Source organism: Myripristis murdjan, chromosome 9, assembly GCF_902150065.1.
Source record: "Myripristis murdjan chromosome 9, fMyrMur1.1, whole genome shotgun sequence".
In the NCBI taxonomy this organism is placed as follows: domain Eukaryota; kingdom Metazoa; phylum Chordata; class Actinopteri; order Holocentriformes; family Holocentridae; genus Myripristis; species Myripristis murdjan.
Genome location: NC_043988.1, coordinates 31,377,556 through 31,402,634, shown reverse-complemented (window position 1 = coordinate 31,402,634; position 25,079 = coordinate 31,377,556). Strand labels below are relative to the sequence as shown.

Sequence of the window (25,079 nt, the reverse complement as noted above, 5' to 3'; positions counted from 1 at the left end):
CAAGCAGCCTCATCGGGGTCAACTTGACAGACTGTAAGTTTAAGCTTATCTTTTTTTGGTGTTGCAGGAACCACCAAGTCCGAGGACCGGGCAGCACTGCTGAAGAAATTCAATGAGAAAGGATCTCAGTACTTCATCTTCCTGCTCAGCACCAGAGCTGGTGGCCTGGGCCTCAATCTGCAGGCTGCTGACACAGTCGTCATCTTTGACAGTGACTGGAACCCCCACCAGGTTGGTCAGCCAGTCGATTATGTAACCCTAAACTTAAACGAGTATATGGTGTCATTTAGAGTTATTGCCTATTCACGACTGTCTGTGTCTAGTACTTCCATCAGTCATTCAATTTGGTCAATGTGTCAAAACTACCGTGAAATCAGCTGCCGCGCCAGTGAGCAACGACAAAATAAGAATACATGGATTTGTAAATAAATTGTAAGCTGACATGTTTTTTACAGGATAATTCATGGCACTGACCTCCATTTCTATTTCTGGGTGACATTAAACAGACTGTAAAACAGTGTGTGCACTGATTAAATCAATTCAAAACAAACAAATAAGCAAAAAAAGAAAACACTTTGGATCAATGACATGGTGATTTAACAAAGATACAGTAAAGGAGAGGAACAACCTAGACACTTTGGACTAACTTAAAAAATCCTGGTTGTCTCATTAGTTGTCTCATCTCTGTATTTGGATTCCTCGTCAGTTCCCTGAATACAGTCAAGGTCATCTGAGTGGGACTGGATATATCAGTGAAATTTGTCACAGTCATACCAAGGTTTGTTGTGCCTGTAAGGCCCACACAGTCACCCAGTGGAGGGTTCAAACTCAGGAAAGTAGAAACTTTAACAGGTTATCTAATACATCTCGAGCCCTTGTAGAACAGGATGACAGCTCTAACAAGCCCATAAATAGGACGTGAGATCAGAATGCTAAATAGGGTAGGGATGTGTTGGCCAGTAATTAGAGTGAACATCCATCAAGTCCATCAGTGAGATGAAACCTCAGATCTCCTGCAGGGCGCTCACACTACAAGTGACTTTTTTCTGTTTAATGGTCTTGTGCAGCTGCAAAGTTTTGAACAGGCAGATCATCCTTTTTTCTGCTCTGGAGTCTGTCATAACATATTGTTTTAACGAGGTAAAGCAACTAGCAGGCAGGTTCTAATTAGGCAGCATTAACTGAAAGCAAAGAGAACAAAAAATGTAAAAATGACTTTGAAGTTGAAGTACCATCGACCTTGACAATGGGATGCCTCTATTCTCCAACCACTTTTTTTTTTTTTTAGACATTTATTCCTGTAGTGACTCAAATAAAAGTTGCTGAGAACTGATGAGCTTAGAATGGTTATCATCAACAGCTTGTCCATTTTGCCCCTGTCAGTCTTGAATATTAATGATTGATAATAAGAATTATGATTAATAATCAAGAATTAATAATAAATAATAATTAATACTGTACATGATCACTTGGGAAGGTGATCATGTCACCATGTAGATCAGAGTTTAAACTGATTTGCCTGTTCAATTTGCTATCGACTGCAAAAAGTTCAGCCAAGTTCACACTGCTCTTAAAGAAATGAATAGACTTCTGGTGACTTGTTCTTCCTGTTGCTCACAGTGTGAAGGTTATATTGTGAGGTGTGAAGAACGTAATGTTATGTGCTGTTGTCAGAGTCTACAGTTTACCTGCTTAGTCACTCTAAGGCCAAAAACAACACATTTTTTCATAGAAATGTATAATGTTACTTGTTTTTGGTGCTGTTTAGTATACAGAATCGGTTACTGTGAGAAACAATACAGAGAGAAGGGCATATTTAGAGTTTAATTTTAACTGGCCATATGTTAAATTTCAGCTAACATCAGGGTCATTCACTGTCCAGACAGAAATTTATCTGCCTCCACTTTGTATCCACGATATGTTTCCAGGCAACACGTACGACATCGTCTTGCTGCTTTGTCTTTCTTCTTCTGGCTCATTGTTTAGCGAGAGATCTGTGAGCCTTCCAAGTTGTCTGTTTTAAATAAGAAAAATACAAGCCAAGCATTGTTTATTTGATATGGAATTTATCTATGCAGTATCTAGTATCTTTGCTATAAAATCCGGCAGCTGGAAATAAAAAGACAGTAGCGAAAATGGGCGGATGCATAAGGCCAGCCAGCTAGCAGGGACAAAATTTGACAACAGACAAAGATCAAAGATGATATATATGTATGTGTATGTATGTGTGTGTATATATATGTATATATATATATATATATATATATATAACTTTAGCATTCAGAGTTTGTTTTAAAAGCCATTGGCCCATGTATTTTAGCAGCTTTTGGCGCTTCTTGGGTATGAATTTTGGGCTCTATCACTCTCACTATCACTCCATCACTGTGTGCACTGAGACAACAGATGTGGTCTTCTCATGTTTTCCTTCATTGCTTTCGGACTGCAGGACCTTCAGGCTCAGGACCGCGCCCACCGTATCGGCCAGCAGAATGAGGTGCGCGTGCTCCGCCTTTGCACCGTCAACAGCGTGGAGGAGAAAATCTTGGCAGCTGCTAAGTATAAACTCAACGTGGACCAGAAGGTCATCCAGGCAGGGATGTTCGACCAGAAGTCCTCCAGCCACGAGCGCCGGGCTTTCCTCCAGGCCATTCTGGAGCACGAGGAGCAGAATGAGGTGAGGAGAGTTTTTAAGTTGAGTGTTTAGACATTTTTGACCTTAACAGAATGATTAATTAATGAATAATGTGAGTCACTGGGTACCTGTTAAGGATTTTTAGAGTAAGAATGTGGAAGGTAGTGAAAAGATTATTTTTCTATTTAGTAAAGTTGTGGAAACTGAGTTTGATTGAATTCCTGAGGACCCAGGGACAGCTAGATATGATCTGTGAGTTCACTGTCCTTGAGTCACACTATTACATGTTTTTGTGATCGAATCCAGGCTATTTAATTAGTATTTGATAAAATCTCTGTGCCAGCTTGGCACAGAGGACTGTGCTGGTAAGGACACTAATTTGCTCAGTTTAGACTGAGACTTGAAAGGTAATGCACAGTACAGTAATTAGCATGATGTGAATATTAATGAGGTTGAAAAGACTGTCCTTTGATATTTTTGAAACTTGTAACTCTAGGAAGAAGACGAGGTGCCTGATGACGAAACCCTTAACCAGATGATTGCCCGCAATGAAGATGAATTTGAGCTCTTTATGGTAAGAAAAACAAATTGCAGTCTTGTTTTGAATGAAAACTCCCACGCATTTAAAGACCCCCCTCACTCAAAAATGTGTTTTTGTCCTTGTTGGCTCCAACAACGCCGAAAAAGATCGGCTTAAATTGTAGAGTCTGTCAAGCTGACCCTGATGAGGCTGCGTGGTTTCGCTGTTGTTTTCTAGCTTGTTGTTTTGAGGGCAGTAAAGATGTCATCATATACTGTGTCACATTTCTAACCAATGAGACGACCTCAGACACGTGGCTCAATACCTGACCTCCCCATGTTTATGTCCCCTAAAATGTCTGAATTTTTTTTTTTCATGGTTAGATTATGAAACACAGCATTTTCATGTTGCAGACGTTACTTCCTTACCCTAGTGAACAGAGCTCTGGTCACGAGCCCCTGTGCCAGCAGGCAGGGAGATGGGCGGAGAGTAGCGTATTCATAGATCCACTTATTATTAATGAGGGCAAGATTTAGAGTTACATCTTGCTGGTTTGAGACACTAAGGAATTTTTTTCATGAAAAAAAAAGTGTAATATTGATGAACAGAGATTATTTTTTAGAAGGCTTAATAACTAGAGGAGGACTAAATGTGTGATTAAAACTCTAAAATAACACCAGAGATCATTGGGGCAGGACATAACGCAGACAGGCATTATAACTGTCTGTCTGTCTGTCTATCGATCTGTCAATCTATCGATCTATCTATCAGGAGGTCTCATGAGACATAGTGGGCCCTATCTTGTGCCACCCGCTATCCGCTGCCACTACCCGCTACCCGCAAATTGCGGATTTAGGAACTTCCGCTATCCCTAAACGGTATCTTGCGCCACCCGCTACCCGCTATCCGTTATGCCGACTCCGTCATTTGCACCTGGAGGTGTGTCCGTGGGCGTGTTTCATGCGCTATCCCTAAAGTTGCTATCTTGCGCACACACTTTAGGGAAAGCGGATAGCGGGTGGTCCTCACCACCCGCTATCCGCTATCCCTAAAGTTTGGGCTGTTAGGAGAGCGCGCCCAGGCGGCTTCAGTGCGCGCCCCGACGGAGCCTCACCACGCACACGGTCGGACTGATACCGGGACGCCGCCGGAATGGACTGACTATATTACTCATATAGACTGTTTAGAGGAAAGACTGTTTTAATTGGACACTTAAGCTAGCACGTTTTATTCTTTTATCATAAGCCAGCAGCTGTGCTATATTTTTATTTTTAATATTTTATTTGCCCAATCTACCTTGTCAATAAATTAGTTTACACATAGTTCCACCTTTGCCTCTTGTGTGTCTGTGGTGTGGCCCGGGGATTTTACTCAATCAGTACAACCTTGTGACATGTCCACTTGGACACATGTGGCTCCACCTCCCGAATGAACTTGCCTATAATAGGCTATAATATATACGGTAATATGTATATATATATAAAGCCAACTTGCTTTAGCCTCAGTTGAAGCCCTGAGAAAATCTACCTCCCTCTCTCCATCGCGGGTTTAGGATTTAGGATTTAGGATAGCGCATCCTGCCCTTAAAGGCAATGGCACCTGGCACACTGATTGGTGTAATTGGCGTAACGCCCAAAACACGCCTATGCATAATATAGCGGGTAGCGCAGGTGTTTTGCGGATAGCGGGAGGTGCACAAGATAGCAACTTTTACGGGCGAACGCCTCTTCCTAAATCCTAAATCCGCAAATAGCGGGTTTAGGGAGTCTGGCGCAAGATAGGGCCCATCATCTCTTTTCCAAGAGAGACCCGGCCAAGATAGAAGCAACTAGAATAAAAAATACAAATAAATACATAAAATTCAAAATACTTCTTAAAAACAAACAAGGGGATGAGTGTCTTGTAAAACAAAATGCTAGCATGCTATAACTTAACACACCCACTTTACTGTCTGCAGGTCGTTCTGATTTGTTTTCCTTGTCGTCTCTCTCTTCCTTAGCGCATGGACATGGACCGACGGCGTGAGGATGCCAGGAACCCAAAGCGTAAGCCGCGCCTGATGGAGGAGGACGAGCTTCCTTCCTGGATCATCAAAGACGATGCTGAGGTGGAGCGGCTCACATACGAAGAGGAGGAGGAGAAGATGTTTGGCCGTGGCTCACGCTGCCGACGGGACGTCGACTACAGTGACACGCTGACCGAGAAGCAGTGGCTGCGGGTAAAGTTGTTCTCCTGGGAATACAGTAGTACCTACAGATTATAAAGCCAGGTTTCCAGGTTCCAGGTTTCCCAGTGTTTCAGTTTCCTGCAACCTTCCCCGTCTTCCTGCGACCCCAGTACAATGGGGTCTATACATGAAAAACTCAGCAGCATAAACTCTTTACAAAACACTGACGCAGGTACCCGGCATCCACAGCACTCGGGGCTGAAGAGTTTCATTGTGAACTATTTTCTGCTGAAGAACAGAAACTGTATCTATTTGTGTCGATTTGTCTCTGAATTCCTGTGAGGTCATATGCCTCCCTCAGGGCAGATAGATCCAGTTGGTAGTATGGATACACTCTCCATCTGAAGGGCTGTTGATCATGTTGGGTATCTGCATCTTTGTTTTTTTTTATTTGTGGTGTTGATTTTTTCCCATCCAGCCAAACCACTTCAAATCACATAAAAGCTATCTGTATGGATAAATTGCACTAGGATGAAGTGGGAAAATAGCTGAACTGTTCCTTTAAGTGCCTCTATACTTTCAGTCTGCTTCTGGGAAATGAAAGAGCTACAAATATGATGAGAAAAAAGTAAACTGCTATAAAAGTATGAAATTGGCTCAGAACCTATTAAGTCGCCTCTCAGCTGGAATCTGTGTAGGAGTGTTATCTTTTATGGCCCCTGGTGCTGGTGGGAGAGATGATGTACCTGCTCACTGACCAGCACATAACCATTTGCAGCACTGATATAGGCCAATCAGTAACATCGCCATTTTTATCTTCATCAAGCAATCCTTATAGCTTCCCATTGGTTCCCTCAGATCATTTTTTTAATCCCAAACTTTAGTCCCAGCCAAGCTCACCACCTACAGAACTATTCAAATTGTGTCGCTATCTCAACTCAACATTTTTTCCACTTCTCCCGTGTAAATCACAGCAGTGCCGTAGCCAATTACATTGAATTAGTTTAACGAATGTCCCGATTTGATTTGCATGAATTTGATTTACGGCTGTGTTGAGGCAGAAGAGTCTGCTGCACTGCGAGACTCATGAATGTTAGAGCTCCTGTGTGGCCGTTCATGTTTTAACTTCAAGGATGCAATCACACCTATAGTTTGTGTTATTTGGTGTGAACCATGGGAAAAAAGTCTGCTTTGTTGCATTTTGTGCACTTTGTGTGCATTCACACTGCTAAATCATAAGTGAGCCAGTGTTAATAAACAGAAATCACAGGGACTCACAAGTAGCTCGTTTGGTGGAAAAAAAAGTCTAGGTGACATGTCGTCCTGCCAGGTTAGAGATTATTTCAGCAAGGAAGTCAAAACAGATCCGATTTCAGTCCCTGTAACTTTGCCTAAGCATTTTGGACTCGTCTGTGCTCTAATTGACCATCTATGGTTCATACCAGTTAAAAACACATGAAGACATTTCTGAATAAGAGTTCAGTCGAGACTGTGGTTTGCTCTCGCTTCATTTTTTTATGGTAGGCTTCCCATACTGAGTAACGTCTGGCTGCTGTCTCCTCATGCCCATAAAACCTTGTGTTTCGGGGTTATTTCCTGTAGTTGGTTCAGATTAAGAATTAGGGCTGGGTATTGACAAAGACCTCACGATACAATTCATATAACATCATGAAACATTGGTCATGGTATAGTTTGCATTGCAATACATTGAAATACTCTACAGAACTGACTGAAAACGTATAAACAGCTTAAAATACAACCAACTGCATGACAGGTGGGTAGACTTACAGAATATACAGCGTGCTGCAGTGACTCAAAATAATTGATCTATATTTGCATAGCTCTGTTAAAAACTGCACCACAGTTAGCTTGGGGAGGGATTGAGACTCTGATTATTATGTGGTGTGTGGTTTTGTGGTGGATATTTAATGCCACCAAAGCTTAAATGACATTGCTTTCACCTGCTCAGACGACATGAGTAAACACTCTTGAGTTCAGATAATCCACTTCAAAAACACCCGTGGCATAAAAGCACCCCAGGTACAAATCCGCGGCTGATCTAGTGAAAGTAATTGCCCAGGACATCACAGCAACATGGCTTGTGGGATATAGAAATCCTCTGCTTGTGGCTCTGGGTCACCTACTGCAAATCCGGTGTGACACACTCCGCCGGGGAGACGTCTGAGGCACGGCAGCTCCGTGATGTACACTGTGGCACAAGTGTTGCAGGAAGGATGTGAACAGAGCGGAGAAACTTTGAGGCCGAGGTGACAGTATGTTAAAGATGCTACTCGTTAGATACAGGAGGTCTAATTAAGAGATAGTCTGGGTCTTGGAAGATTGCACAGGGACCTGTCAGCCGCCCGTTTCTGATAAGAAAACCCCATGACAAGATAACACGTGTGAAGTAAATGTCTCACTTTTCTTGCTATAAATGTGGAAAGACACCATTACTCAAAATCATGCCCTTTTTCAAAAGTAGCTGTTGGTGAGCGATTAATTTCTCCTCTCTGCTGGTTTTAGAAACATCACTAAAGCAGAGCTAAATTCAAACATTTGAGTCACCTGTGACTTGGAGCCTGTCAGATCTTTACAAATCAAAGCGCAGGGTGGAAAGCTATCACAGTAGGCCTCGTGAATTGACATTGCCATTGAAATTGAAATTGAAATTGTCAAAAACTGGCAATTTCTTTACCCTGTTCCTCTAAAAATTAGAGGTTATTTGGTTAAATTGCTTGTCACTGCTGTATTATATTTGGCCTCCAAACAATGGTACGTATTTATGTAATATTAATTATTTGGGATGCAAATGTGTCATATTGCAGGGTTGGACAGTATGGACAGAATCAAAAATCGCAATATCTTTGACCAAATACCTCAGTGTCGATACTGTGATGATGTAGTTGAGATGACTATGGGTTCTTTCACAAGATATTTACACACAAGAGATCTCTGATGGACAGTCATTAGTAATGTGGACGTGATGACCAAGCAGGTAGAGGCAAATAATAGAACAACAACAAAAAATTGCATCCCTCGACTGATTTAAAATCCCTGATGATATCTTGTCTCGTATCACTATATCGATATAATATTGATATATCAACTAGTTGTAAAATTTACATGTTCACATCACTTGCTATATGAAATATTTTTGGATTACCTGTTATTCAACGAACTGATCATTTGGAAAACAAAGCAAAACAGTACAATACAAAACAGAAAGTACAATAATTCAATTCTGGCAGGGCTGGGTGAGCTTTAGCTCCCCCTGTAGGGTAACCATGTTGTCTGGACAAGGTTAAAGTATCCCACTTGTTTGAACAGAAAGAGCTGCGGCTGAAGCACCTCGCTAGCCCTCACCTCTTCTGATGGAACGCTAGCTTGGTAAAATAATCCTGGGGAAAACGGTGGATTTCTGTCTGGCTAACACTTCCTGTTCCTCACGACCATTTGATGAGCCAAGTGGAGGAGAACAGCTGCAGGTGAAGGCTGTCAGTCAAAAAGGATGAGAGGCATTAAAGCTGAGCTGGTGCTCTGGTTGGATCGCTCCACTCTCTTATGTGAAAGTAACTTTTTAATCCCTTTTTCCCTTTTTAAAAAGTAAAACTGCTGGTTTGACTCAGGAGAAATCAGCTGACAGGCCTCTCTCTGCACACAAAACACTGCAGATTCTTGCAGTCTGATGATGGTTTCCACACCCAGTGATGAAGTGATGAAAAAAACAAAAAGGAAAATTTGAACTAAAGGTTTTGCAGTAACACCAACTTCTCCTAATTGCTTAGTCTCAGATGTGTTCTCTTAAAAAAATTAACTTGTCACCAAACAGCATCCTGCAAGACTCTTCAGCTATAATTGGTTTTTGGGATTTTGTCACCTCCTTGACCCCTGATGTGTTTATACATCTGGTAGTTTCATCCAAGCATTCTGATTGGTCAAACATGCATTCCAGCCATGCTTATAAATCCCATAAAACAGAGCAAGCTATGCTTTATTGTTTATTATGTCAAGCCTTGTGGTTAAGAGGGAGCTGGAGATGCTCCTTTTTTCTCCTAATATTTGCTCTTATGCGTGTGTCCTGCTTTGAAGAAAACGTTGCAGTCAATGCACAGCTGTTGGTAAACATTGTAGAAAATCCATAATTCTCTTGAGGATCACATCGGCACTTTGATGCTGCCATCAGCACAAGTGATTATCTGTCCTCATCCAAGGTTTAGACTGAAAACGCCAGCTGCTCGGTCAGTCTCAGTCCTCTCTGATCTGAAGTTCAAGAGCTGAGAAATGGCTCTCTGCAAGCCATCATGATGCAGAGTGATAATTGTTTTAAATTCATCCATTGCTACTTTAAGTTACAGGAGAGTTTGGTGTATCAGGTATTACTTGCGACTCCTGACCAGATAGCAGAGGATAGGACGAGAGTCTGCAAATATTTTCCATGTCATAGCCGTAGTATTTAACCTCTTTGGCACACCACAAAGTGTTGGGAATTTCCATCTTTCAACATAATGAGTACAAAGTGTGTAAGTCTGAAAATATAGACACCACATGCTCATAGTTGGGGTTTTTGGAAATAGGATCCCTTCTATTCCATGTAGTGTTCTCAGCTAATGGCTATGTAAAATATGATTTAAAAAAAAAAAATACCACAGAAACAAGGGAAAGAGGGAATTATAGAGGGAATAGCCTTTTTCTTTTTTTAATTTTTGAGGCTATGGTGAGGCAAGCCTATCTGTTTATTATCAGCGTATGATGAAGGTGTAATAATTATAATACACCTACATAGTCTTTCTCTCATTCATCACCTTCCGTCTCCACCATCCGTTAAATCCCAAATTATACCGAAATTCTGTTTCACTCTAAAACAAGAGAAGCCTTGTTGGTTTATTGTTATCTGGGGAACTGTTTGACACTAAACATGATGACTGAAAAGATCTGTGAAAATCGAGCCTTGACTCACACTGAAACTGTCAAACTAGCTAACCTTTCTTTTTCTCTGCTCCAGGCCATCGAGGACGGCAACCTGGAGGAGATGGAGGAGGAGATCCGTCTGAAAAAGCGCAAACGCAAGAGGCGTCAGGACAAGGACTCGTCAAGCAGAGATGACGGGGGCGCCAAGGCCAAGAAGAGACGTGGGCGCCCGCCTGCCGAGAAACTCTCCCCGAACCCGCCCAAGCTCACCAAGCAAATGAACACCATTGTGGACACAGTGGTGAATTATAGAGACGGGTAAGGAGAGGTTTTGCCTACAGGGGTTAAGGTTTGTTGAAATGTTGTGTAGCTGTGGGTGAGACAGCCAGATGTTGTGCTATTGAAGCGGGAAGTTTTTACTTTCTGCTGCAAGAGTATTGCACCAAAGGGGAACAGTTTGTTTCTACAGAAGTTACAGATTGGTACCCTTTATTCTGCCGAATCAAGATACTTGGAGTTTCAGAGCTGTAAAATGACTAAAATATATCCACATTAGGATTTGCAGAGGTGATTATCGTATTGATTTTTATTTTATTACAGTCACAATTTTGATGGATATTCATATACTTAAGTTTTTATCAGATAAGCAAACTGGATTTTTGATGGTCTTTGATTTTGATTGTCTGATGGTCAATTCCCATACAGGAATTTGTTTTTGCAACACTAAGGATTGGGAAAAATCAAGCATTATGTTATTTATTCATTTTCTCTTTCATTTCATTTCTTTAGATTATGCAAAAACAAAAACAAAAAAACAAAACAAAAAAAAAACATACCTCTAGATAACAGAATACAGTGGGGAAAAGGCATGTAGTAGCCTTTGAAAATTTGGAGCAGCTGCCTGGAGGCAAGGAACTGAACTTGTTTCAAAAGTAGAAGTCAAAACTAAGAGTTAGGAGGGTTATGATGCAGCTTTGCATTATGCAGTTGTTAGCTTCTCATCCACAGTAATGGAATTCTTGTTTTGACCAGTTAAGAAGTTTTGAGTTCTTTTTTGTGCAGTTTGGTATTGAATAGGAATGAAAATACTGCCTAACTGATCCAGAAACATTTAACTTAAAATTAAATTAAAAATTAAATTAAAAAATCAAATCAAATCACATTAAAAGTGACTTTCCAGTTGTCTGCTGCAGACTGCTTTTTAATGTAGCACCCACACACAGAATTAAACAATGTGATTCACTGTCAAGAGTTCAGTAAGTTTTTACAGGCACATTGCCGTGCCATTGCAAGTACACATTCAAGCAGCAACAGACCCATGCACAAAAACCCTCACATTTTAAAGTGCGTTCAATAGTGACAGTAGTGAAACAGGATATCTGAAGTCACCAGTATAAAAGCTAAAAAAAATTCAAATGCACAGTCATCACTGGTCAAGGGCGACAAATGTTAGGCGATTCACTCGATTGAGTTAGACACAAAATTAATGTGGTCCTCCCTAAAAGTGTTTGCGTCTTTCCAGAGCGTTGCTTTGCACTCCTGCAGGGCAGCAGGGTGGCCTAATGGCTCATCCTTCACATCATTTGACTTCAGAATCAGTGCCATTTGAAAACGATGACTTAATGGAAGTGAGCTCATGTTTAAGGATTGTAACACCATGATAAACAACCGTGTGCGCTTTCAGCACCAGATATCCTAAAAAGGTTTTGCTTGTGTGTATTTGTGTGTGTGTGTGTGTGTGTGTGTGTGTGTGTGTGTGTGTGTGTGTACATGTTTGCTTTGGCGTCAAGGTGTTTCTTTATTTTTTCTTTTCTTTTTCTGAGCATAAATGTCCATGTGCGGTTATTACAGTTACTTGTGCATGGAAGAGCATGTGCATTTGTGCTCCTACTGCTCAAATATGCACTGGCTGTCTGCTATGATGGAGCTCCTCCAGGAAATTTACTACCTGCCCTTCCAGAAATCAAATTCTTTCCTCTCCCTGTTGATGGCTGTTCTTCCCAGAGCATCTCAATCATAACGCTGGCACGCCTCTTGCTAACCAGGCTGGGATAGATCTGGGATTTTCCACTCTAGGACTCTTGAAATCCTGGAACGCCATAGCTCTTCCTCATAACAGAGACTGCAGCAGCAGAACGCATAGAGATGAAGCTGAATGCAAGGAAAATTCCTTTTTTGAGTTAGAGCTGTTGAGAGCCTGATAAACCCCAATCGCCTTGCTGCAGCCAGGCACCGGCCTGGAAATAGTCTGAGCAGAATTAGAGGACAATTGCTTACAAATCTCTAATAATCAAACACGGCGATTGAGATCGGTGTGTTTTCAGATGTGTCACGCACAGAGCTGATTGTTTTTGAAACCACCAATTGATTTGCTGTTTTGCCAACGCAGGCCATTAGAAGAAAGGCCTCTCCTTCTAAGCCTTCATGATCACATTTCCATTCATCCCAGAGTCTCTCTCGGAAGCCACCAATTGGATCTGTTCCCAAAGGTCCCCGTCGCCGTGAAACAGGCATCGCGCTCCGTACATCACAAATATGTCCGGGTTTCTTTCTGTCATCCGCCTTTGTGGTTTCGGCACAGTTTGTGAAGCGGATCCAACCTCGCGGCGCAGCGTCGGTACGACTGTGGGATGTCCAAGTCATTTAATATCAGTAGCCTTGGGGTCAAGCCGAACAGCTCCCCTGCTGCCGGTTTAAACCTTTAAACCTGCTGCTGTCTGTTGGTAAAACAGTGCTAAAAGTCCTCTGCAAACCCTGTTTCTCTGGCATTTTGTGTGTTAGTAGAATGGATTGACTGATATTGATTTTTTCAGGGCCAGTACGGATGCTGATTATTAGTAATCCAGGACACCGTTAACCAGTGTTTAAGGCAGTTATTCATATGTAAAAAAAAAAAAAAAAAATTGAAAATTGCAGTATCAGAATTTGCGATATTAGAAACACCAACACAAACCTTGCTTTGAATAAACAAATGGTTTCATTAATATTATTATATCAGAAAAAAAGAAGGAAAATTAGAAAAAAATAATCTAAAAATTTGGGAAAAAAAAACAATAAAACTATATGATTAAAATTCTATATTTAAAGGTCAGATCAGTGATGCTGAGGTAAGATAAGTAAGGGCAACACACTACAAAGTGCTTAGTGTTTTTGTCTTTCTCTAAACACTCTCTTTGTCTCTGTCATCGGGTTGGGAAATGCGTGACCCTCAGTTGTTGCATGAATAAACCTGTGTGCACGTCCAAGGTGCAGGTTCACAGCTCGACACACAGAAACTACGTTTAAGCCTTTACACCGGGCTACACCATGAAAAACCAAGATGACAAACATGAAATTCACATAATGCTCCAAGATCCATCGATCGATCCAAGGTTGATCACAAGTTATCCCCACAGTCCCTCTTGTGGTATTTCCCACAATACTCTTGTCTCTGGAGCAGTGGTTCTCAACCTTTATGTCATCAAGGACCCACAAATTGATACACAACAGACCTCAGACCAGTTTTTGGTAAGAGTAGTCCCAGGATTTAGTTATTCCTTAACTGTCAGTGCTGTAGATTGGCAGATTTTCAGTGAAGAATGTGAAACTTATGAGCAAAATAGTCATTCTTGTACTTCCTCACATTGGGCCAACTTCTAGTCAGTGAAATAATAGTGAAATTAAAATATTCCCCATTTTTCTGGGGACACCTTGGCACACCCTCAAGGACCCCGGAGGGTCTAGAGGATAAACCACGGTAGCAAAAGTGAAGGAGGATCAGCTCTGAACATGCGTGCTGTTTCTCTGCACAGCCCTGCTTCTCATTAATACAGGCATACATTCACCCCCTGGGAGGTTCCTGGAAAAACCACAGTCTTACATTCTGGCCACTGAGCAGCTTCACTGGGGCAAGTGAGGGTTAAGGGCACCTCTGACTTAATTCTTGAAGGAGAGAGCATTCTCATTCATTTTGCCTGTGCAGTTTTTCCCAGCTGGTCCATGATTTGTGTCCATCCTATCACAAGTCTGCATCTCTAAGCTCAAGGTTCGGTGTGAGGAGGTGGCACAAAGTTGTTCTGTCTCAGCGGTGTGGCAAGGAATGAGAGCAGTGTGCTTTTAATAACCTCCCTCTGGCCTACCAGACAAATTCAAATGGATAAAGGACGGCTGAAGGCGATGCTAATAGTGTCTCGAAGCCAAGGTTATTATAGTTTGGCATTTTTCATCAGTTTCTCTCGTTTCGTATTGAGTTTTTGTTTTCAATTTCAACTTAGTTTTAATGAGTTTTTAAAGTGGGTTTGGTAGTTAAGTTTGTATTTTATTGAAAATACTTTGTTTTAATTTAGTTTTTGTTAGTATCAGCGTTGGTTTTAGTCCTTCTTCTGACTTTTACTACCATGATGCCAGGCGTGGACAGATTGACAGCACGGACACATGAGGTTGTTAGCCATCTGCTGGCGTATGTCTGGCACAGCTCAATAATTGGAAGATAGATTTTCATATTCTGCCAAAACACTATACTTATCTATGAAATAAATGGACAATGACAAAAACCAAAGATATAATTTTAGTTTATTTTAGTTAGTTTTGTAAACACACAATACACTTAGTTTTTTTTTTTTTTTTTTGTAAAGCCTTGTTTTCGTTAATGATAATAACCTTGCTGAAAACACAGCATTAAGAAGTCCATCTTGGCAAAATGTTGATCCCAAACGAAGCAATCAAGTGTAAATATTCTGAGGCAAATGCCGCAGGAATTCTGAGCCCTCGTTTTTTGGCACAGGAAATACCTCCAGGAACAAGCAATGCCGATGAGCTGCAGTTGGTGGCGGAGGTAGTGTTGAGCCAAGCAATCAGGCATCTGTCTTTACTAGACTGACATGATGAATGTGAACGCTCATTTCTCCCCACTAATTGTCCTACTTCTTATTCTCTTAAACTCTTCTGGGAAATTAGTTTGCAGAAACAGTCAAGAGCCCATTGGGCCCTTAATCTCTGTTTCAGGAGCGTGATGATTCAGAGATAGCTTCATCGCTCGGATCTTCGCTAACTTGGAGTCATTTACCAACTGTTTGGTTTGTACTGCCTCAGAGGAATTAAGATTAAGAACTAAAAAACCTCTTTAATCCAAGTATAGATGCAATGAAAACAAAATGCTGGAAACGATGTGCGACCATAAGGCACTTTGAGTCTGGTGTATTCCAGGCTTGAACACCTCTTTACTTCATTGGACAGATCGGTTGTGAGAACATTATAAAAGTAGTTTAGAAATAAAATGTTAATATGATAAAACATACAAACATCCAACAAAAGCCAACATTATGTCAAGACACTAAATTCAGCCAAGTAAACCGTGACAATCCGTCCCATCTTTCATTTTAGTTAGAAAGTTAGAAACGCACTCGTCGTCCCCCACGAATGATCAGGGAAGGCCCTCTTCGCTGGGCTCCATTCGTCCGTCTGACCATCACACGTGAACTTGAGCAGGATGTATTCTTTCAAGTGATGTGAGAAATATCTTTCATCACATGATGGGTATCAGTTTGTAGATATTTGTGGCTCATCTTTCATTTACTTGATACTGCAAATAGGTATAGGTCTGTTATGTTATCTCCACCAGCAGAGTTGGACACGGGTTATGTTTTCACCCCATTTTGTCTGTCCTGTTTGTTAGCAGGATATCTAAAAACATTTTGAATGGATTTGCACAATGAAATTTGCATTTTTTGGAAAAGTTGGTCATATAACTTCTGAAGGGATTCACGTAAAGCTCAGTCCTGGGGCAAGAAAGAGCCGATTACGCCAATTGGCCAAAATGGGGCGAGGCAGTGGGCGTGGCCTCTCACAAAAAGATGCATAACTCCAGCAACAGAAATGCTCCCTAAATCAGTCACACACTCATAACTGTTAAATGTTTGAATTTTCCTTCAATTAAATGCATGAAATATAAGACTTGATAGAAGTTCAGTGTGGTCAAGTGTGATGTGAAAATGGCACATCTACAGAGTGCCATCTTTGTAATTGTTGTTTTCTCTCTGCTGTATCCTGTTACGATTTGCTGCTGCAGAGGCAATGTTCCTTTGTGGGAATCATTAAAGTTTCATATAATCGCATACTGTACGTAATGCACTTGGAGTAGTTTTTCCTTTGCTGCACGGGGGCAGCTCTTTTAAAGTTTGCGAAGTGCTGACATACTTTGTTACAGCTCATTCTCTGTTCAGACAGGAAAAAGCAAGACCTCTCGACTTTTCTTCTTTGCTATCATCTATGGAACTAATTAAGTCCAAGAGGCAATTATCCACGAGATCAAAACACTTTTGAAGAGTTCATAGAATTAGTATTCAAATATTATAGAGAACTGGAATGAAAATGTTTTTTAAATTTGAGTCAGGTCGTCATCAGAAGTTACTTTCGTGAGTGTGGAGCTCAAAACCAGCTTACCGATTTGAAAGGTTTTGAACAAATGGACACTTTCTCATAAGCATTCGGGGCAGGTAAACTGAGGCTGGGATTCATGATCTGCTTTTTGAGGATGTTTTTCTGATGCTGATGGAGATTTGTGCTGTGATCTCTAACAGGTCGGGGAGACAGCTCAGTGAGGTCTTTGTCCAGCTGCCGTCCAGGAAGGAGCTCCCAGAATATTATGAGCTGATCAGAAAACCTGTGGACTTCAAGAAGATCAAGGTATGATGACAGCGATGATCCAGTGACTTGATTTTTATCAGTGTTGATGGTGATGATTGTGGAGGTGAGACTTTGTGTTATTAATCTGAAATAGTACACACATTTTCTACATTTTTAATGTTAGTAAACAAGCTGATGTGGAATATGTAGCTGGAGGTACAAGTAGTAATGCAATTTTAATGTCAGTTTTAGCATCTGGACAGTGAAAACTTTATATAAATGGTTCAAAATGACCTCATCATTTCAAGCCTGGCCACACAAAATCCTATATCCTCTGTATGCTCAGGTTTCGGGATATAAAGATTGATCAGGCTGCGATTATGAAAGCAGTTACAGTGAAGTAAAACTGATTTTCCCACACTCAAAGCACAGCTGAAACACATCGGCCATTGCACACGAACCACAGCGTCTCAAGCTGTCAGTCACGCCTTATCTCTGATGGCGTAATATAATAGAACGCCCCAAGAGCGGGCAGGTAATTGCACCGTGTATCTAGATATTGCTGATAATCAAAAGTGAATAATTTCACCTGTTGATAGTCCAGGTTAATGCCTGATCTTTTATCAATCAGCAGTGAAGCCATCTCAAATAAGCTATTACGGTTTCTCATTTTGAGGGATACCTTGAGGAAATTTCAGTCATTTTGGAGCCAGTTTAAAGCTTATTTATGCTCCCTTTGCATATGAAAATAAATACTTCCGTCTCAAACAATGTAACCGTCGCAGCCCACATACTTTTTTTTACGCTGGCAGCGAGTCAAGTGGAAGAGGTCGTAGTAATGGACCTGCAAAAGAGGAGGCAGCGTTTTAGATCTGCGCCCGGGCAAAGTAACACCGTATAGAGGTTTAAAATTTCTCACCAAATGACACAATTATTCCTCAAAAAGTCCCTCCATTTTTAAACTTCTTAGTCGTGTCTCGCTCTTAGATCTCACTTGAACTATTGGCTACACCGTCCCCGTGATTTCCGGTGGTACTGCTCTGTTTTGTCGATATCTGTAATCTCCCTGAAAACAAGCACTGATATGGAAGAATTGAAGGCAAAATACATGCAGAAGGCTCCGTCTGTATCCATAACCGTATTTAATGTTAAGCATAAATGAGACTTTACCCTGTTTCCTGGTCAGCTAGAGTGGACATAGAGTCTGTATAATAACTTTTAAACAGATCAGAACTCCAGCCCAAAATCCTGTTCACATGTTAATACATAGAGACATTTTGCAGTTTCACAGCACTGTAAATTTCCAGCAATCAGATGTCAGGCCGGGGTGTCAGTGTAATGAAACAGGTTGAAGTGTGGAGCCAAGAGAGTGTTGTTTTTTTTTTTTTTTTTTAGTATCACCTTTCATGAAGGCTCTGGGTTTGAGGACAGCGTGACAGTAATGAGTGTGACTCAACCTGTTGGTGCATGCTGTGTGTGTGCGTGTGTGTGTGTGTGTGTGTGTGTGTGTGTGTGTGTGTGTGTGTGTGTGTGTGTGTGTGTGTGTGTGTGTGTGTGTGAACAGGATCGTGTTAGAAACCACAAGTACAGGAGTGTGGGAGACCTGGAGAAGGATGTGATGCTGCTCTGTCACAACGCCCAGACCTTTAACCTGGAAGGATCCCAGGTCAGAAACACCTCTGGAATTACTTGTCTTCTCTTGATCTTTCGTTTTTTTTTTTTTTTTTTTTTTTTTTTTCCCTCCCGTGGAGATTGTGCAGGTTGTCATGCTCCATCGTGTGATTCCACTGATTGGCTCTTCCTCTCTGGTTGAGTGTTTGCTAACCAGTGAATTCACCAGCTGATTGGAATAAAAACCTGTCCACATTTGTGCATTTCGGCCCCTCTGTTGTTTGTGATATTGTGACACTACTAAATAATTTTTTTTTTTTTCTTTCTTATTCCTTTCCTTTTTACGGTCCATTTGCTTTTACTGTCTTTTATTTTCTTCTTGAAACTGCACCAGGCAACTTTGCATATTTGGAGCTGTAAATAGCCACAAGAGGTAACTGATCCAGAATTTTTTTTTTTTTTAATTCAAGCCAGATCGGTCTCACAAGTTTATCACATTGCCAAATAAAAAGTCTGGCCATGAGAATAATTCCATTAGGAGGGAATTAATTTCTGGCATTGGAATAAGACATATGTTGTAAACAATAGCTTGTAGCTTAGCATATGAGAGTAATATTTACCATTTTCACATAATGTGAACTTTATTCACTGCAATCCCCAACAATTTTTCTTGTTACAGGGTAGATGAGTGTATATTCAGCCATTTGTCATTCACAAAAAATTCAGGCTGCTGAAAACAAAAATCAAACCACATTCATCGGAGATGTTTGAGGAAAATTCCTTCCAACTGGGCCAATTTCTTCCTATTGTTGTGGTTACATGGAGCTTTTTTTAAAATTCAGATCAGGCTTTTATTCTGATTATCGGTGGATTATTAGGGTCCATGTAAACGAAGCTACATACATCACACGTCCACATCAGTTTCCCAAACCGTGGTTGGACCTCTGTACTCCAGATGTTTCTCAAAGTGTCATCAACTCATGATGCTTGGTGTAGCTTGTGAGGCTTCAGAAATCCAGTAAACTGTACACAATCTGCTCATATTTATCAGCATGGCTGCGTCGTGAGGCTTTTAGAACTTGGCGCTATAGCCAAAAAAAAAAAAAAAAAAATCTTGTTTTTCACCAACTACAACTACAACTATTTATTCTATTTAATTTAATTTAATTTAATTTTATTTCATGTTTCCATTGCTGCTGTAACAAGAATTTCCCAGTTTGGGATCAATAAAGTACATCTATCTATCTATCTATCTATCTATCTATCTATCTACTGGATGATGGGCTTCTTAGTGGGCATGATCGTGTGACTCGTGAGCCAAGCACACATCTGTGAGCGTGCACGTTCTGTGTAGAGGAGTGAGTTGCTAGACGTGATTGACAGAGTGCTCAGCTGCTGCTCAGTCTGAATTAATCGCTTTAATTGATTTATCACCCAGCCCTCGAGGCTTCATAGCAAAAAGACAACCGCTCTAACACTGGAGAGACCAGCTTCCTCTGTGGGGAGCGCTCACACACTGCTGCTCTGATCCCACTGTTACATTTTGACTTGTCATCGTCCCACTGGCCAGATTGGCTAAAGCACATGCCATGTTGAATTGAATTGAATTGAAACCTTTATTTATTCTCGGGAGACAGTTGAGGTTTCCCTCTTTTACAATGCCGCCGAGAATACACTTTAAATTACATCAACAACAATTAAGATATACCTCATACATTATAATGACAGGAAATACACATAATAAACCGTTAATAAAGTTATAAAACCGGCATATGCAGAATGTGGATGCGCCTGGGCTTCAGTTAAAACAGTTACAATTAGAAACACAATGGCTAGTGATAATAGAGTTAAATTCAGCATAAGAGGGTAGACTTTCCAGTTTTAAGGTGCTTTGCAGAGCATTCCAGGATTTTGGGCTATCATGAGAAGAAGCAGTCTTCCCCAGTTCTGAGCGAGCCCGGGGGACTCTAAGAAACATTAAGTCACTGGAACGGGTCAGGTGAGGGCCTGTTTTCCATTCCAGTAAGGATGTGATGTAGAGAGGTTTACCAACTAAGGCTTTAAAAATAAACTGAAACCAATGTTTGTTGCGCCTTTCGTTAAGCGACGGCCAACCGACTGCATCATAAAGAATGCAGCGGTGAGTATCATATTTTGCACCAGTGATAAATCTAGCAGCAGAGTGTAACTGCAAAGTCTGGGGTTTGAGTCCATGAAAAGGTGGAATGGTAAAATGATGGTAAAAATTTCCTTGTGGGACATACACCTGTGTTGTATAAATCCCAGGTATCTTTGATTCTGTCGTGTTTTTACATAGAAACCTTTCTTAACACAGCTTCAAGTTCTCACACTCTGCTGTTCTTCTTCTTTACTCCTGTCCTCGAAGCTCCTCTCTCTTTTTTTCCCCTTGATCGGTTGTATCTCTCAGCAAACTCTTTCAGGAGTGCCATCACACCTATCTCATTATTATTATTATTATTATTATGTTTTTTCCCAGATATACGAAGACTCCATTGTGCTTCAGTCTGTATTCAAGAGCGCCCGGCAGAAAATTGCCAAGGAAGAGGAGAGTGACGATGACAGCGAAGATGAAGACGACGACGACGAGTCAGAGGCGGAGGGTAAGACACCCCACCCCAGGGGAAAACACACACACACACACACACACACACACACCTCTGTCATCTCATTTGCATCTTCCTCTTCAAAGCCACTGAATGCTCGTCAAGTTCGGGATTCACGTTGCCACCGCCGTCAGTCCGGATTACAGTTTCTGTCAGTCAAACTGCAGAGCACAGCGGGAGACATCATCCCAAAACACGACTGATAAACGTCATCAAACATGCAAAAAATAACATTTGAATAGGGCGAACAGGGCCGTGTCACTGGACATCAAACATGGGCCCGTGTCACTTTCTTAAGTGGCGAGGTTGAGATTTTTTTTTTTTCGTCAGTGTAATAATTAAATAATTTGAAAATAACATGTTGCTTTTGAAATGTAGCCATTAGCCCAAAGCAACAAAATGAATGTGTAAAAAAACATTGAAAAAAATGGCCAGCCGAGGTAGTGGGGGAAAACAGAACACACACACACACGCAATCATTTTTAGACACAAGTTGTAGCTCTTCTGGATTTTCAATCTTTATCCTTCATTTTCTGTACAAATTGGTTATTATTATTATTATTATTATTATTATTATTATTATTATTATTATTATTTTCTTCTTTCTCCTATTCTTTCTCTTATTTGTTGTGACATGAATTTCTGTATTATCTGTATTATAGACCACTGCTGTTTTTTTTTTTTGTCTTTATTTTGTATTTTAATTTTTACATAGGGGAGGTATTTTTATAAGCCTCTTTCGGCTTCTACCTCACCTGCACAATGTTTAAATTTATTATTTTCACTGTTTTTATGTAAGTCATATAATGTGCAAAGAAACTAAACTAAACTAAAACACACACACACACACGCACACACACACAAGTTGGCAAGTGAAGCCCAGTCTCCTCACTTTAAACTCGTTTGTCTACCGAGTTAATTTGGCTTTTGTTTTTGAGCAGCTACAGGTGCAAACTGTTTATCTGAAAAAGACGTTGTTTTCTCTAAAATGTGAACAAACGGCGACTGAAACTGGGATTAATGAGACGGGACGGCTCCAGAGACCGGCTGTCCGACACACCCAGGGGCATTCTGCTCCCTCAGAAACAAAAAAAAAAAACGTTTTTGAAGTAAAAAATAATTACTGGGTAGAAGTTACAAAAAAAAGATTCTTTTGATCACCAAGGACACAAAACTTTTCTGGTCTGTGGGCTTTCTGTCTTCTGAAATGTTAAATACATATATATATTTTTTTTTATTATTTGGGTATTTTATAACAGTAGGGATAAACAGACAAGAAGTTAAACTGAAGTCATTCTTAAGGCAAAATTTCATGTATCTGTAAAATGGCCACCAAACCACATGAGCAACATCACCCTGCTTTTGAAAAACTTTGTTGATTCATAACCCGATGTCACCGTCCTTAATGAGGTGTTTTCTGACTGAACAAAATGAAACTAACAGATACTGTAAGACTCTGGTTGACGGCCGTACGTTCCTCCCTCCCTCTGTGCCTCGTGCAGCCAAGTCGGTGCGGGTGAAGATCAAGCTGAGCAAAGAGGAGCGCAGCCACGACAAAGGCAAGAAGAGGCAGAGTCGCGGGAAGGCCAAGCCGGTGGTCAGCGACGACGACAGCGACGAGGAGCAGGACGACAATGTAGGTCTTTCCACACCGAGGCCTTTTGACATGTAACTGAAACATCTTTCAGGTACAAAAAAAAAAAAAGGAAAGAAAAAAAAAACACCAACGGAGGAAAATTTTTTGGGCAAAATTCCCCATTTTGAATTTGGAGTAGGTCATGTTTTCTTTGAGTTTGACTCGGGGTGAAGACGCTGGGAAATGGGAGCACATGGTAATAACACAAGCATTATTTATTGATGGTTTATTTGGTAGGGATGGACACAGTGGACATAAACAAACTGAGAGCAGTAGTCAGTTTGTAGTCTTTGTAGCAGATGCTAAATTGCAACAAACCATCCCTAAGAGGGCTTTGGTATAAGTAAGAGATTATGATAAAAAATAAAGGAATAGAGTAGAAGTAGGGCAGGACGATATACTTATCTCCCAGTTTGATACGATCATGATACTCGGGTGCTGATTCAATATGTGTTTGTGGTTCAATATTACAAGATACTGCGATTTTTGTCTTTTGAATGATCCTCTAGTTTGTGGTTGTGAAGTTTGATGAGGCTGTGATTATCCTAGAGGTCACTATAGGTCATTTTATACAGTGATGACAAGTTTCAAAAAATGTTGTGACTCCAGTGAAGTGGCTGCTATGGGGGCCAACATCATCACACATGAGTCAAATGTGGCTCATTGAATCCACAAGAGTCTCAGCTTTCCAGTCAAAGGCCCCAGTCTGCACAAACACACCATTTTACAACAGGCCACAAGAACACTTTTTTTTTTTTTTTTTTTTTCAGGTTGGGCTTAAAACATTATTTAACAATGCGCCGTAGTGTAGCTCCTCCCACACCACTCAAAATATTTGCCGTCAAAGCCAGTATGGGGAGAATGTATTCCCTGGCTGCAAGAAAAAGCAGACACTTTATTCGAATTTCCCAAGAGTGAGCCACAGTGTCACTGAGATCTGAAGTGTCAGTGTAAAAAGCAGAAGAGGAAGTGGAGGCAGTAGCTCATGCATTAAATAAAAGAAACATGAATTTGAACACAGGCTGTAAGGAGATGCAGACGTACAGGATGCTGTAGAGATACCTCTATGTGGACTAATCACAGTTAACCCGGACTGACCTCCTCATCCGCAGTCTGGTCCGGCCTGCTCTGCCTGGCGGGGAGACGGCAGGTGCTCCTTGTCGTCTCGGTTCATTTCCACAGCAAGTTTTGAAAGAATAACCGCGAGAGAGACTGCATTTGCACAGATCCACGGTCACACTCCCACAGGTTTCTTTTTGAATCTCCTCTCATGATAATTTGCAGACAGAAAGAGAGGCCGGTTTGACTGTGCTGACGGGGAGCAGTTCAAATAAATATCCACTGTAAGCGCTGGTTGCCTCCTTATGTCAGCCTCTATAAGATGCCAGCTCTAATAACAGAATAATACCGTCTTATCTTCGTCAAAGTATCTCTGTTCTATCTCTTATTGATTGCACTGAGTTGAGTGTTTTCATATCAGTGTGTTTAGATTCCACTCATATCATTCACCTCACGCCACGGGGGTGAAAAAACGGAGGTGTGTGCCAGAAAATAATCCCTCAAAAATACATATCACCTTACAGACTTAATGATCACAGCCGCGTCAAATTATGCAGGACGTCTTCTTTGTCACCTGGGACCGGCGGTTAGTTTTAAGTGACGCTGTGAAGTTTGTGTTTTAAGAAGACACGAGTAAATGTTAAAAAAAAAAAAAAAAAAAAAAAATCAAATTATACAGGGCATAGGCGCATTGCACCCTCACTTTATGATCATGTTCATGGGCCGCAGCTCCGCGTGACCCTGTTCTCCCGTTTTCATAAATAAACAAATGAAATAAAAATGAAAGCCCTCCTGGCCGCTACAGCTTATTACTACAAAACATGCCTCGGGGTTAGCCATGAAATATTTGCGCTGTGGAGCATTTCATCAGCGTTATGTGCTGCGTCTTACATGCACCAGCCCTGCAGGGATTATTATTAGGTACGACCCGTCTTCCTGTGTCATGTCCCCTTCCTCTCCGGACGTTTAGATCAGATCATCTGCAGCCGGCACACTTTGGAATATGAAATTGGGCATTTGGGCCACACTGCCACCCCAGATGTACCCACGCTGATGTGATTATCACTTATTAGACGTCGGGTTTCCTCCCCCCGTCTCCTCTCTCCCGCCCTGCTAATGTGCAAGCGCCCCTTGACCTCATCGATTCATATTCTGATCAATATTTCAGATTGGATAGGTCCAAAAGTATTTTCATCTGACAGAAGCACGGTGCTCAAAATCAATATTTGCCTTCTTCTCGCTCTCTCTCTCTCTCTCTCTCTCTTTCTCTCTCTCTCTCTCTCTCTCTCTCTCTCTCGATTGAATTTCCGTTGAGCTCG

The 25,079-nt window shown here is 41.1% G+C and overlaps 1 protein-coding gene across 3 annotated transcripts in view; it reads left to right on the top strand.

The window, feature by feature from the left end:
• smarca2 (SWI/SNF related BAF chromatin remodeling complex subunit ATPase 2) overlaps positions 1-25,079 on the top strand; it is a 63,038-nt gene that overhangs the window by 35,638 nt on the left and 2,321 nt on the right. For all 3 annotated transcript variants that reach the window (XM_030059595.1, XM_030059597.1, XM_030059596.1), the window contains 9 exons: positions 68-231; positions 2,447-2,674; positions 3,129-3,206; positions 5,152-5,370; positions 10,322-10,545; positions 16,785-16,890; positions 18,395-18,496; positions 20,939-21,062; positions 22,568-22,701. In XM_030059595.1, the coding sequence (XP_029915455.1) occupies positions 68-231; positions 2,447-2,674; positions 3,129-3,206; positions 5,152-5,370; positions 10,322-10,545; positions 16,785-16,890; positions 18,395-18,496; positions 20,939-21,062; positions 22,568-22,701 (1,379 nt within the window). The remainder of the gene's footprint in view (positions 1-67; positions 232-2,446; positions 2,675-3,128; positions 3,207-5,151; positions 5,371-10,321; positions 10,546-16,784; positions 16,891-18,394; positions 18,497-20,938; positions 21,063-22,567; positions 22,702-25,079) is intronic.